Here is a 15,046-nt window from a genome sequence, read left to right as displayed (position 1 = left end):
CTCTCATATTAGATTATTTTTTTTATTATTAATTTTTTTATTATTTTTTCCTAAAATCAATTATATATATTTTGTCATTAGCACCCACTACATACAATTGGCATTAATAATACAAATATAATTCTAAATATAATTCCTTTTCTCCCTAAGTGGGAGAAAAAAGTGCCTCTCTCACTTCAACACATGACCTTTTGTGGTCGCCCCTCAAATCCTATAAATGCTAGACTACGATTTCTTTGCTTTCCAATTCGAATTAGCCTCCTCGTCCATTTTCTTCTGCAACTCTATCTGCATGCTTCTTAATTAGAGCTTTGGTTTTGGTCTCTTTCTTCCATTAACTTACCCTTTATCAAGAAGCCTTGTCATTAAGATATGGGTCTTGCAGGACTTGAAAACCAAGTTGGTATTCTTTGTGTGATCTGCATGGTATTGCTCTTGCCTGCTATATGCGCCACTCAAGACGTTTTTAGTTACACATCAAGAGCAACCTACTACGGTAGTGATCACAGCCATGGGACTCCAAGTACGTCAGCATATATACACTTTTAGATATTATTTGGCTACCAATTTGGAGTTATTCATAACTATGCATTACAAGTTATTATGTGCATGCATGCTGGAAGAATTATTTGCTCAACTATTTTGAACAACTTTCTTTCTCTACCAAATACTAATTAATACCAATAATTAGCAAGCGTAAAAATTATTCGGTTTATATATCATCTGTGTACAATTGACTCATGAAATGGTGATCATATAGGTGGAACTTGTGGGTTTGGAGAATTCGGAAGGACTGTCAATGATGGCAGTGTGGCTGGAGTCTCTAAGCTGTATAAGAACGCAACTGGTTGTGGTGCATGCTATCAAGTAATATTACAAGCCTCTTTTTTGACACATCGTTGATTTTTTAATAAATATAATGGGTCCCATAATAAGTAATAGTTTACGTACTCACTAACCTAATAAATAATATAATGCATTGTAATGCATGAATAATTAAGTGTATTAAGTGTTGTGAATAAAGCATAGCACAGTAACTAGCTAGCTAGCATGGTTTACCCCAACCTGTTTGAGCTTGCTTTAACTTGAAACACCCTTCCTATCATATGAAACTCAAGGACAATGATTGTGTTAAATAGCACTAATGAAGAAGTAACCTATATAATTTGCTCTACTCGGTCTCCATAATAATAATAATAATAATATAGCATGTATGATTAGTGGTTTTATTGATGATGACGTACTCTTCAGGTTAGGTGCACATCATCACAATATTGTAGTAAGGATGGAGTGAATGTGGTAGTGACTGACTTCAGTAAAGGTGACAACATTGACTTCATACTCAGCTCTCGAGCCTACGAAAGATTGGCACGCCCTGGAACCAAAGGGGACAAGGAATTGTTTGATCGTGGCGTGATCGATGTAGAATACCAAAGGGTCTCATGCCGCTTCCCTGGTCACAACCTTATGTTCAAGGTCCATGAGCAAAGCAAATATCCTAATTATCTTGCTCTAGTGGTTATATATGCAGCTGGAAAAAACGACATCACAGCGGTCGAATTGTGTCAGGTACGTTCATATAATTAATGCTATATGAATTTTATGAAACCCCATGCCTTTGAGAGTTTGGAGCAAGCCTCGCCTTTGAAAAATTTAAATTTTTTAATGACTTTTACTTTTTTATTAAAGAGTTTATATCGCAACTTGCACCCTCTAAATTTGCACAAATAAGGTTTTATTAAAAGATACGTATTCAACAAATGAGATGATGATCATTATTATATACTGACGGATGGGCTGTCGTCTTTGTTCATTTGATGTTGCATGAAGGAGGATTGCAAACATTGGAGGGGCATGCATAAAGCCTTTGGGGCAGTGTGGGAGCTGTCTAATCAAGTACCAAGTGGTCCAATAAAAGTAAGGTTTCAAGTGGGTGGCAGCGGTTGGGTGGAATCCAAAAATGATCTGCCTGCTTTGTGGAAATCTGGGGTTGCTTATGACTCAAACATTCAGCTCTAAATTAATTGGAAATCTCTTTCAATTTTAATAATATTTTTCTGTTTTATTATAAAGAAGTATGGTCATTGCATGGGTTACTATGTAATTGATTATTAGTTTCTCTCTAGTTACTACGGTATTGTATTGTATTGTATGCTTTGTCAGCAGAGTGTTCTTGGTCATGTTGCAATATAAATAATAGGCCAACTTAATGTTGTATTTTTGGGTTAGTGATCAGAGATCACGAGTATGAATAATATAAGGAGTAAAGTTACAAATAATTGTCCTTATAACTCTTTCCTTTGGATTCTGGGTTTTGCTCTTCATATAGATATTGTATGTATTTTTAATTTTTCAAAAGAGTGTAACATGATGAACATTCGAATTATTGATATAAATGATTAGAGTTGCAATATTTAAACTTATAATTTTTTTTTTTATAAATTAAATCTTATATCATCAGTAATATTGTAAGTGTGTGTCCTAATTTACACCGACTTATAAATAAAACTTTTTTAAGCAAAACAAAAAATTAAGCATCAAACAAAAATCCTTCCTTGAGCAATCACTTTTCCCTATTTTGGTTGTATGCCGCGCATGCCTACTGGGAGACCAACATCCAACTACCCGAAAATAACTCAAAAGATTGGACCAACTCGTATACGAATGCACGCACTTCCATATTGGAGGAATCAAAGCCAAAAATAATTGATGTAAAATTAATTGTAGAATCACCTATCTCAGATTTCAATATAGTTTCAAAATAGATACTACGCAAGTACAATCAAGATTAGTTCTTTACCAATGCCTTAGTGCAGTTATTTTCCCTTCCCCTTGAGATCATGGAGGATTCTCTTAATGATCTTTACCAACGCCTCTCATTGATTGAACAAGAAAGTGAGACAGTGGTTGCGGAACCTAATTTTTGCTACTGGTGTGGTCAGTTGGGGCATAGTGACAAGGAGTGCTCAAGTTTTTCAACATTCTGTTGATTCTGAATGGAAGACTACTTTCCCATATGGTATATGATTTCACACTGGTGGATATGGTAAGCGAGGGTCTGTGGGTAAACAAAGAGACAAAGCTCTATCTTTACATGCTCCAGTTGTTTTAGGTGGGTTGCAGGCATCTGAGTTGCAAGGATGACAGTCGTCGGAAGGCGGGGTGTAGGTGGCGGTAGGTGATGAGGCTGGCCAACCAAATTTTCAAACTGTAATGGATGAGGAGGATATGCCTGGTATGCAGAAAGGTAGTTTCAAGGAAAGTAGGGAGACTACGGTTGCTGATTTTCAGGTTGCAGGGAATAGAAAATTCATTGAGAATGTGGATTTCGGGAATGTTGAAAACGGTCAAGAATTTCAAACAACGCCTATTAGTGCCAGTCTTCTGGGTCACGACTTGAAAGTAGATGGGCCTAATAAGTCTCTGGGCCTAGATGTGATAATAAAGGAGGGAGTTCATAATGGGCTAGCAAAAATCAAGCCTGATGGGCTCACGAGCAAAAAATGGAATCGGATGTCGTTTTTAAATAAAACGATGACCTCTCTTTCTTTATCTGAACCAAGTTCTGCGTATCAGTTATAGGAGGAATCTAAGAAACTAAAGGGGGCAATTTTTAAAGGTAAGATGGAACATATGTAAAACGTATTTAGATTTTGCATGGCCAGAGGAATACGACTTCACAGGATGAATCGGAGGAATCGGCGGTGGCTAGGGTCCAACACCGTTGATAGTCATGAAGTTATTAAGCTAGAATTCCCGTGGGCTTGGGAACCCACGGGGCATTCGGACCATTGTTTTTGGTACCGTACCAGTCACTGGTCCAATACAGGTATGATATCTGTTTAGTACCGGCTGAAATACCGGCCTAGATTTCGGCCGGTATTTTGGCTTTTATCTTTTTTTTTTCATTTTTTCAAATTGTAATCTCATTTTTTGACTCCCAATTTATACCAGACTATTTATAATTTATATATACATATGTATTCATGTATAATTTATTCATATATAGACTATTATTTTGAAATATAATTTATATATATAAATTATTTATATATCGACTATCCCAAAATGGTACACGAAACGATACCGGTACCAAAATATTTCGTTTTAGTGGCTTGACCGGTACGACATCCGGTACGATATTCAAAACATTGATTCGGACCCTCTGTGATCTAATCAAGAGGGAAGAGCCGACGTCTTGTTCTTGTAGGAGATGCGTTTATCTACTCAAGAATTTGAGACCCGTAAGTATAAGTTAGGATTTTAAAATTGTTTGACTGTTAGTTCAATTGGTAGAAAATGGGGAATTGCTTTGTTATGGCATAGTGATGTTGATTTATCTATCATCAATTACTCTTCTAATCATGTTGATGCTGTTATTAACGATGCGAATCTGGTTCTGGGGCAATGGTTTTTAATGGCTGTGTATGGTTTTCCTGAAACACACCTACAACATGGTACATGGAGTTTACTTAGATCATTGAGTCGTGTGCATGGTGAGGCATGGTTGGTTATGGGAGATTTTAATGAGTTACTTTTTCATCATGAAAAGCAAGGTGGACAACCTAGGCCTGAGAGGCAATTGTCTGATTTTCATGAGTTCCTAGATGAATGAGGTTTGAGAGACTTGTGGTTATTGGGTAATTATTATACTTGGTGTAATAGGAGAGAGGGTAGCCAATGCATTAGTGAAAGACTGGATCGATTTTTGGCTAATGCTAGCTAGTGGACCTACTTTCCTAATTTCAAAGTTCATCATGAGACAGTCTCTTATTCTGATCATTCTCCAATCTGGGTGAAGGGGTGGGTGAGTATCCTAGAGCCAAAAAACCTTTTCGTGAACAAGCCTGTGAAAATATTATCAAAGCAGCGTGGGAGGGATGTTCTAGTCACCGGACTAGGGCAGAAGTTGAGGTATTAATTCAAAATTGTGGTCAACAACTAGGGACTTGGAATAGTAATGGATTTGGCCATGTTCAGAGAAGGCTGAATGTGAGATGTCTAATCAAGTACCAAGTGGTCCAATAAAAATAAGGTTTCAAATGGGTGGCAATGGTTGGGTGGAATCCAAAAATGATCTGCCTGTTTTGTGGAAATCTAGGGTTGTTTATGACTCAAACATTCAGGTCTCAATTAATTAGAAATCTCTTTCAATTTTAATAATATTTTGCTGTTTTATTGGAAAGAAGTATGATCATTGCATGGGTTACTATGTAATTGATTATTAGTTTCTCTCTAGTTACTAGTGTATTTTATTGTATTGTATTGTTTGCTTTGTCAGCAGAATGTTCTTGGTCATGTTGCAATATAAATAATAGGCCAACCTAATGTTGTACTTTGGGGTTAGTGATCAGAGATCACAAGTATGAATAATATAAGGAGTAAAGTTACAAATAATTGTCCTTATAACTCTTTCCTTTGGATTCTGGGTTTTGCTCTCCATTTAGATATTGTATGTACTTTTAAGTGTGCTACAATGGGAATTTCAAAGCTTTACAAGATGATAGCATGAGTAATTCTATGCTTGGCTCATTGTATCAGGAAGTTAAAACCTTATCATCTTGTATGTTTTGGTATTTGTAACTTTTCACATGTATATAGAGGATAATATGGTAGCTCACAAGTTGGCTAGGAATGCTTACATGGAGGATAGTATTAGTTTATGGTGGGATTGTATTTCAGACTGAATTTCTCAAGCATTATGGTTTAATAATTGTCTATAATTGTTTTTCAGTTGATTAATAAAATCATCTTTTCTTATATATAAAAAAAAAAAAGATTAATTCTTTAACATATAATCTAAAACGGAAAATGCTAGTCTTCCCACTGAGATTTTTTTTTTTTAAATTTTTTTTATTTAATGATTAAAGAAATATTTTTTAATGAAGTTGTGAATTATTTTAAAAATATTTAAAAGTGTTTTAAAAAACGCATGTGAAGAAAAAGTAATATATATATATATATATATGTATATATATGAAATGCACTAGTGAGAGCCTCCAACAGTGACTGTAGAGTCATGCACCCTTATGAAAATTCATGATTTTCATCATTGTTATAAGAACATTGTGTATTTATCAAGAGCCTTTGATAGGTATACTAGTATTGAGTTCATTCATGTATGAGTAGATCGTCAAGCCGCAGTATCCATTATGAGTAAATGTTGCATGAAAGTTTTTGGCTTTCACTATATCCTTTATGTTACATTTCTTTGTTTTTCAGGAATTGCTTGTAGCCGATGGTGCTAGGCCTTGGAAAAGTCTTGCCAAAAGAAGGGTTCAGCATTATGGCTTTGAATTTTGCTATGAATTATGTCACATGATATAGAAAGGGTTCAGCACACACACATTATATATGCACGCATATGTATATATAAAAGTACACCCTAGTTGATATGTATGCAAGTCAGCATATATTCTACGCTAGACTTTGTGGGACTCTAGTGTAAAAATAACAATTAGTTTGCATTGTTGGGTTATGGAATTATCCCTGCCATAGTAGCTATAAAGCATTTCTTGGCCTCATTTTTCATTTCCTTTTTCTTTTTTCCTCTATGTTCATTTCTTGTTTTCTATTTTTTTGGCTTCAAGAACTTGTGGAAGTTTGTGGACAATGTGGCCATACCTAATATGAGAAATGATTATAGTTTGCAGTGCTGTTGTTATGGACAATGTCCCAGTATACCTTGTCTATAGCCTCCTCTAGCAATATTGTCTTCTGCCTCTTTTGGCTACTACCATTGGCACCACTGCAGCTGTAGCTGGTATCTCTCCTCTAGCTTGTGAGAAGTTTTATTGATTTGATCCTTTGGCCTATGTTTCAAAATTTTATTTTGAACTATATGCCCAACTATTTTGCTGCATTGGTTAAGGGTTCTATTAAGGTCCCGATTGCACCCCCTTGTGAGCCTTTTTTGTAAAGTTAATATAGTTTATAATTGCTTAGAAGAAACTATTGGATCAAATTGAATAACTCTCTCTGTCTCTCTCTCTCGGCTTTTTATACACTTACGAGATGGCAAACCGATAGTCTTTTGTTTAAAAATTGATTTGGTAAAGGATAGCGTGAGCAGGAGGTGGCCTGGCCATATGCTTCAAATTCACATACACAATTGTAAAACATATTCATTTTAATCCATAAATATACACCAATATTTATATTTTCATTTTAAGAATAAGCATACACACAACACAATTTTTCATCTTAATTTATCATATTACATAATCCATATTACAAAGATTTCCTTCTAATTCGTCAATGTAAGCAATTTAATTCCTTCTAATTCATCTATAATATCCAATTCACAACATATTCACAACATATACAATCAAAATTACTACTCAACTCACAATATTATACTTATATCGAATCCTTCAAAATCCACAATCAATTTACATTATAAACATCAAAATATTCATCATTATCCACAACAAAATATATAAACATATTAATAAAGTTTTTAAATTTACTTATCACTTAGAATATCCTCTTACAGATTACAAGGTTTGAACAAGCCACAACAACCAATCCTTCAAAAAAATCACAACACTAGCTAGTTAGAGACACATATAAAAAAACACAAAATAAATATCATAAAATTACAAAACATTCGAAGGAAAAACAAGACTTACCAAAATTAATGGAGAGAGCAAAAATACTAACCCTCTCTCTTTCTACTCTCTCTCTCTAACCCTCTCTCACTCTAACACACACACTCTCTCTCTAGCCCACGACCCTCTCTCACCCTCACTCTCTCTTTCACACACAGGAGAAGCAAAAGAAATGATTCTGCTTCTGCCTGTGCATTTATTCATTAAAAGCACTTTGATTTGATCTGATGTTCAAACGTTCAATTATCCTACCCAATTTTTGCGAAGTAACGTTTGATTCGAACGCAATTTAAAAATCAAGCGGGAAATTTCCTGCATTTTTTCCACGTTGGAACGTATATGCATATACGTTCGAACGTGGAAGAATGTACCCTATTATATAATATACTATATATAATAATATATATAGTACATTAACTATATAATATTAACACATTAACTAAATAATATATACTAGACTATATATAGTATAGTATATAGTACTGGACTATGGTAAACATAGTTGGTATCAAATCTATTGGTTATTATATTGGTATATTATATCTTATTTTTATTTTTATTATCTTATTGCTATTTTTATTTTATTGTTGGTTTATTTTGTTTATGTTTAGTTTCATGATGAATTATTATGCTCATGATATTGATTTTCGTAATCGTTATGAATTAAATTGTGATCTAGAATATAATCTAAGACTTGAATTAAATAACTTAATAGAAATGGTAAAATGTCTTAAAAAAATTATTAATGAGATTAGTTACTGCTCAATGATGGAAAGAGTAGACAATCTACAATAGAAGAATTAGAAGATCATTGTGACTTCTTAATATCAGAAATTAAAAGAGTAAGAAATCACCAAAGTATTCTTGCTTTAAAGAAAAACAAAATTCACTTATACCAATTTTTAACAATGATAACCAACATAAAAGAAAATAGAGTATATTAAAAATCTTGTGCTAGTAAGTTATGAAAATCCGTTGGTCCCAATGTCTATGATAAGAAGGCTTTAAGGGTAGTCCCGATGGTGTTCCCTCAAGATCTTAATCTACTTATTTTTCTTTTATATAGGAGATCTTTGCATAAAACTTCTATTTCAATGAATTCTTTATTCAAACTCGAAACATCTACTACCAATACACCTATAGAAATTGATAATGTAAGCCAAGAAGATTATAGTATAATAGAAAAAAATTTACAAGACTGGACAATTCCTAATGTACCCAAAAATCAAATATATAAACAATCAACTTTTTCCTCTAAATTATCATTTCTTACTAATTATACAATTAAAACAACAGAGAAAACTATTAGTCTAAATAATGATTAGAAATCATTACAATTATTAACAAAAGATGCCATTAAATATCATAAGGAGCAGAAATATTAATGTGACGCCCCCAAATCCCCACGCACGGACACGAGGAAATCGAGACGTCCGGATGATGACATCACGAGTCACCACCCTAACAACATGTGCCAAGTGTGTGCAAAAGCAACATGTGCACGAGAAATACGCAGCGAAAAGCAAGTCAATAACTAAGTACCCGAATTTTTCTTGTTTAATACAAAGCTATTCAAAACATACATAAATAAATATTACAAAACACAAATATAATATAATATAATATCAAATACAAAGCATAACATCAGCAACCCGGCGGAGCCGCATCCTCGGGTTCAGCCTCCTCCTCCTCATCCTCGAACTCTGCACCAAAAGCTACAGAACCAAAAATGGTACCGCAGGTAAATAAAACCCAAACAACACCAGATAAAAACACATAGAACTCAAGCAACATGGATGCAAGAAAAGCCAATGCACATGTCCCGCAAAACCACATTTTTACCACGCACGCCAAAAAACCCATTTGGCCCATAAAAACATATCCTCAAAACCAAGCCTCGCCATTATCCCAGATAATGGCCCAAACCACCATTTTCTCAGAAAATGGATTAAAAGCCTCAAAACCAAAACTCGCCATTTTCCCAGAAAATGGCCCACATCCGAAAACTATAAAAACAATCCGGTTTTGCATGCACCATGATCTCCCCTAGGGATCATCCGCACACCCTGGCTCTGTGCCACACCGCAGGTAACGACTACGCATGTGACACCTAAACGAGCGATGCCCAGACTCGCGCCCAGCACGTACCTGGCCAGGCCATCCTCTAGCCCTCGCCAGCGAAGGGCCATGGAGTCGGAGAGTAGAGCGATGCCCAGACTCATGCCCAGCGCGTACCTGGCCAGGCCATCCTCTAGCCCCGCTCCCGTGGTTGCCCAGCGACAACTCAGGGGACGTCACTCAGTATTATCCACTCCTGAGTGACCAGAGGAGCTCCACCGAAATAATAACCCATCTCGGCTTGGCCTCGTGAGACACACGCACCCGAAAATCCATTCACGCCAGCAAAACAGGATTTCTCAAATAAAATAAAATACACGTGCATGCACCATGCAAATGCAATTTTCAATGCACACAACAAACAACCAACCATAATACAATAAATCAAGCAACTCCGTCCTCCATCCATTCGACCCCCGAACTCCTCAGACTCAATCCGGAATCAACCAACCAGCAGATAAAATAAATTGAATGAGCGATATATATTTAAATCTGAAAATAGGGTTTAGAAAGTACTTACAGCGCTATACGGTAATTTTAGAAAACACTCGGCGTTGCAAACGGCGGAGAAAAAGCAACGTTACAGTGAAAATTCACTGTGGCCGTGGGTTTTGAAATACCCACTTTTGAACGGGGACAAACCAGGGCTTGGGATCAATAGGGAATGGTCTAGGGATGATTGTGAAGCTATTGGAAGTGGTGGTTGGCCGTGGGTGGCGGCGAAAACGCCGGAGAGAGGCCGGATTTCCCAAAAAGGAAAGCTAGCTCGTGGGAGCTGTTCCGGTGGTCGTTGGAGGCCAAAAATAGGTGGGTTAGGACGGGAAGGGACAGATGATGAAGTGGTGAAGAAATGGTGGCCGGAGGTGGAGCGATGGCGGCAGATCGAGGCAAAAACCGTGTAGGCTTTAAGGGGGTTTTCCGGCCAAACGGCCAGCCGGATGGGGCTGGGAATTGGTGGTGAGGTGTGCCTGAGGGAGGCGAGTCGCACGGCGGCAGGTCGAGCTGGGTTGGCTTCCGGCGTGGAGAGGAGGAGAGAGAGAGGGACGGGGTCGACGTGGGGAAGGAGAAGAAAAAAAAAAGAAAAGAAAGAAAAAAGAGAAAAAGAGAGAAAAAGAAAGAAGAAAAAGAGAAAAAGGAAAAAGAAAAAGGAAAAAGGGAAAAGAGGTGTAGGAAAAGAAGATGAGGTCTAATCCTCATTCCAATCCAAAGGTATCGTCTTGGACCTCAACTGTTACTCCTTCCAATCCATGATCTGCGACGGAACAACTTCATAAGTGAGATCCGGTTGCAACTGAATACCCTCTGGGTCGACGAAGCGTGGCTCTTGCTGTCCAAAGCTCTTCTTCAGGGATGATACGTGGAAGACATCATGAACATCCCCAAAATATTCTGGCAAAGCAACTCTATAGGCGACGGACCCTACATACCTCGGATCCAACTTCCTCTTCTTACCAAAACGCTTAACACCTCTCATGGGAGAGACTTTAAGGTAAACCCAATCACCAACTTCAAAAGACAACTCTCTCCTCCTGGTATCAGTGTAGCTTTTCTGGCGACTCTGAGCTGCCGCCATTTTATCTCTGATGATCCGGACTTGGCTTTGCATCTTTTGAATTATTTCGGGTCCAATTATCCTACTCTCCCCGACTTCATCCCAACACAAGGGCGACTTGCAATTGCTCCCATAAAGAGCTTCATAGGGAGCCATCTGAATAGTCGCATGGAAGCTATTATTATATGCAAACTCAATGAGCGGCAGATGGTTTTCCCAACTCCCTTGAAATTCCATGACACATGCTCGCAACATGTCTTCAAGGGCCTGAATGGTGCGCTCTGACTGGCCGTCTGTCTGCGGGTAATATGCAGTACTGAACTTCAACTTAGTACCCAAAACTGCCTGCAAACTCTTCCAGAACTGCGACGTGAACCTCGGGTCTCGATCCGACACTATACTCTTTGGTATGCCGTGTAGCCGCACTATCTCCTTGACATACAAGCGGGTCAACTTACCCAAAGAGTCAGTGTTATTAACAGGCAGAAAATGAGCACTCTTCGTTAACCGGTCAACAATCACCCAAACAGAATTTTTCCCACTAGGCATTCTCGGCAAACCCACTACAAAGTCCATCGTGATGTCATCCCATTTCCACTCAAGAATAGGGAGGGGTTGGGGCATACCTGCAGGTCTTTGATGCTCGGCCTTCACTTGATGGCATGTGTGGCATTTCTCAACATACAAGGCAATATCCTTCTTCATTCCATCCCACCAGTAATTTTTCTTCAAGTCCCGGTACATCTTTGTACTGCCGGGATGAACTGAATAAGGGGCCGCATGAGCTTCTGTCATGATCCGTTCTTTGAATTCTGAGTCTTTAGGGACCACTCTGCGATCTCGGAACCGAAGTATCCCATCGTTATCCATGCTATAATGCAACGGCCCTTGAGATTTTCTGACTCTTTTCCTGATGTTCAGCAGCTTCGGATCCTTCCTTTGGAGAGTCTTCAATTCTTCAAAATCAGTTACCCAAAAATCAAGAACTGAAGATAAAATCTCTTCTTGCTGCGAACTCTCTATAAGGAGCCTTCTCATCCCACAAAGCAACGAATCCAATTCTGACGGCTCGGCTTCATCCTCCAAGTGTGACTTCCAGATCAAAGCATCAGCAACTATATTAGCCTTCCTCGGATGGTACTTGATCTCACACTGATAGTCACTGATTAGCTCCAGCCATTGCCTCTGCCTCATATTCAGATTTTTCTTGGAAAACAAATGCTTCAAGCTCTTGTGATCAGTAAATACCTCACAAGCTTCCCTATACAAGAAGTGCCGCCAGATCTTGAGAGCAAAAACAATCGCAGCCAATTCTAGATCATGCGTCAGATAATTCTTCTCATGGTCCTTTAGCTGACGAGATGCATAGGCAACAACCCGTCCTTCCTGCATAAGGACACAACCCAAACCAAACTTAGATGCATCACTGAAGATTACGAATGGCTTATGCGGTTCTGGGAGCGCTAACACTGGTGCCATCGTCAACCTGTTCTTTAATTCTTGGAAGCTTCTCTCACATTTATCTGACCAAACAAATTCTGTATTCTTCCGAGTCAAAGCTGTGAGAGGTCCGGATAGGCGAGCAAAACCCTCTACAAATCTTCGGTAGTACCCGGCGAGCCCCAAGAAACTCCGGATCTCGCGCACTGTAGTCAGGCACTGCCATGACAAAATGGCTTCTACCTTACTAGGATCAACAGTCACTCTGTCTCAGGAAATTACATGCCCAAGAAATTTAACTTCTTCCAACCAGAATTCACACTTGCTGAGCTTGGCGTACAACTGGTGTTCTCTCAATTTTCCAAGTACTAGACGAAGATGATACACATGCTCTTCAACATCTCGGGAATAAATCAGAATATCATCAATAAATATTACCACAAATGAATCCAGATAAGGTCAAAACACTCGATTCATTAAATCCATGAAAGCAGCAGGGGCATTAGCTAACCCAAACGGCATCACCTTAAATTCATAATGTCCATACCTCGACCTGAAGGCAGTTTTAGGCACATCCTTGTCTCTGATCCTCAGCTGGTAGTATCCCGACCTCATATTAATTTTAGAGAACACGGCTGCTCCTTGAAGCTGATCAAATAAATCATCTATCCGCGAGAGAGGATATTTATTTTTGATGGTCACCTTGTTCAATTCCCGATAATCAATGCACATACGGAGGGTTCCATCTTTCTTTTAACAAATAAAATTGGTGCACCCCACGGTGACGTACTAGGCTGAATAAATCCCTTCTCTACCAGCTCTTGCAACTGAGTCTTCAACTCTTTTAATTCAGCCGGTGCCATGCGATAAGGAGCTTTATGCACAGGAGCCGCTCCAGGGTCCAAGTCTATAACAAACTCCATTTCCCGAACAGGGGGTAGTCCGGGCAAGTCATCCACAAACACATCGGGGAATTCTTCCAAAACTGGAAAGTCTGCCAACGACTTCTTCTCAGACGGCGTGGACACCATCTGAACCAAGAATGCATCCGCTCCCCATGCAATCTCTCTTCTTGCTTGAATCGCCGATATAATTATCGGCTTTTCTTTTAATTTACTCCCCGTAAATTCCAGACAATCACCATCTGGAAGCTGAAAGCTAATTATCTGACTTCTGCAATTAATACTAGCAGAATATCGGTATAGCCAATCCATTTCGAGGATGATATCAAAACCCAACAGCTTGAATACCACCAAATCGGCATCCAAGAACCTTCCCTCAAAATTTAACGGGCATCCCAAAGCAACCTTGGAACACCACACCATTTCACCATCGGGTAGAGCCACTACCATAGCCTTCGGCAACGGTTGCGTGACCAAATTACACACCCGTGCAAACGTGGAAGATACAAATGACTGCGACGCACCGGAATCAAACAAAGTACAAGCATAAAACTCATACAAACGAACTCTTCCTGAACCAAACACATCAACCCATGAAATCCAAAAAAGCAAAGAAGAAACCAAATACACCAAAAATTAAATCCAACTTAAAATTAAATTAATCCATACCTGTGATTACTCCAGCATCATGGGTCGCTGGTGCCTCATCATCCACCTCTCTGGGTGTGACAGCATAAACCCGGGCTTGCACTATTTGTCTCGGGTTTGTTCTTCCACCGCGTCTACCTCCACGGCTTCCTTGAACTGTTCTTGGACATTCTCGGGCAAAGTGACCCTGCTGGCCACAATTATAACATCGAGCCCCACCAGAAGGGCACTCACCCACATGGGCTCTATTACAAACTCCGCAAACAGGCACACGTCCTCCCATGCGAACACTTGAGGATGCTTGCGGTTGAGTCCCGGTCCGCTGAACAAATTTCTGAGGTGAACCTGAGCTGCTTCCTTCACCAGAAAAACTCTGCCTCTTATGCCCTGGAGGGGAGCCCATACTTAGATTATTTTCTCGTTCCACCAGGGTGGCCACATCCACTAATTCCTGAAAAGTGGATATCCGATGGCTGACCACCATATAGCGTATATCAGGGCGTAGTCCCTCCTGAAAACGATCAGCTCGCATCTCCTCCATGGCGATAAGGTGAGGAGCAAATCGCCCAAGTTCTATGAATCTCCGGGCGTACTGTTCCACTGTGGCGCCCCCTTGGACCAATTTTGAGAACTCTCTCGCCTTTTGCTTCCTTACCGATGCGGGAAAGAAGCAGTCATTAAATTCCTTCTTGAAGCGCTGCCAGGTCACCGCAGCGAAAGATCCTAATTCTGATTCCAGCATCACCCTCTTGGTATCCCACCAATCAGAAGCGGTA

At 38.9% G+C, this 15,046-nt stretch overlaps 1 protein-coding gene across 1 annotated transcript; it reads left to right on the top strand.

The window, feature by feature from the left end:
* The first annotated feature begins 372 nt into the window (after positions 1-372).
* On the top strand, positions 373-2,019 carry LOC122280914 (expansin-like B1). Its single transcript, XM_043092035.1, has 4 exons — positions 373-523; positions 761-867; positions 1,252-1,569; positions 1,831-2,019. Exons 1-4 carry the CDS (start codon positions 373-375, stop codon positions 2,017-2,019), a joined length of 765 nt encoding a protein of 254 aa, XP_042947969.1.
* The last annotated feature ends 13,027 nt before the right edge of the window (positions 2,020-15,046 follow it).

The sequence above is a fragment of the Carya illinoinensis genome, chromosome 11, assembly GCF_018687715.1.
Source record: "Carya illinoinensis cultivar Pawnee chromosome 11, C.illinoinensisPawnee_v1, whole genome shotgun sequence".
Classification (NCBI taxonomy): Eukaryota; Viridiplantae; Streptophyta; class Magnoliopsida; order Fagales; family Juglandaceae; genus Carya; species Carya illinoinensis.
The sequence above is the reverse complement of the archived record's forward strand: the minus strand, read 5'-3'. Positions and strand labels throughout refer to the sequence as shown.

Coding starts and splice junctions, on each gene's coding strand:
- LOC122280914 (XM_043092035.1), top strand. CDS start 373: ATGGGTCTTGCAGGACTTGAAAACCAAGTTGGTATTCTTTGTGTGATC. Junction 524..760: donor TCACAGCCATGGGACTCCAA/GTACGTCAGCAT, acceptor GTGATCATATAG/GTGGAACTTGTGGGTTTGGA. Junction 868..1,251: donor GTTGTGGTGCATGCTATCAA/GTAATATTACAA, acceptor CGTACTCTTCAG/GTTAGGTGCACATCATCACA.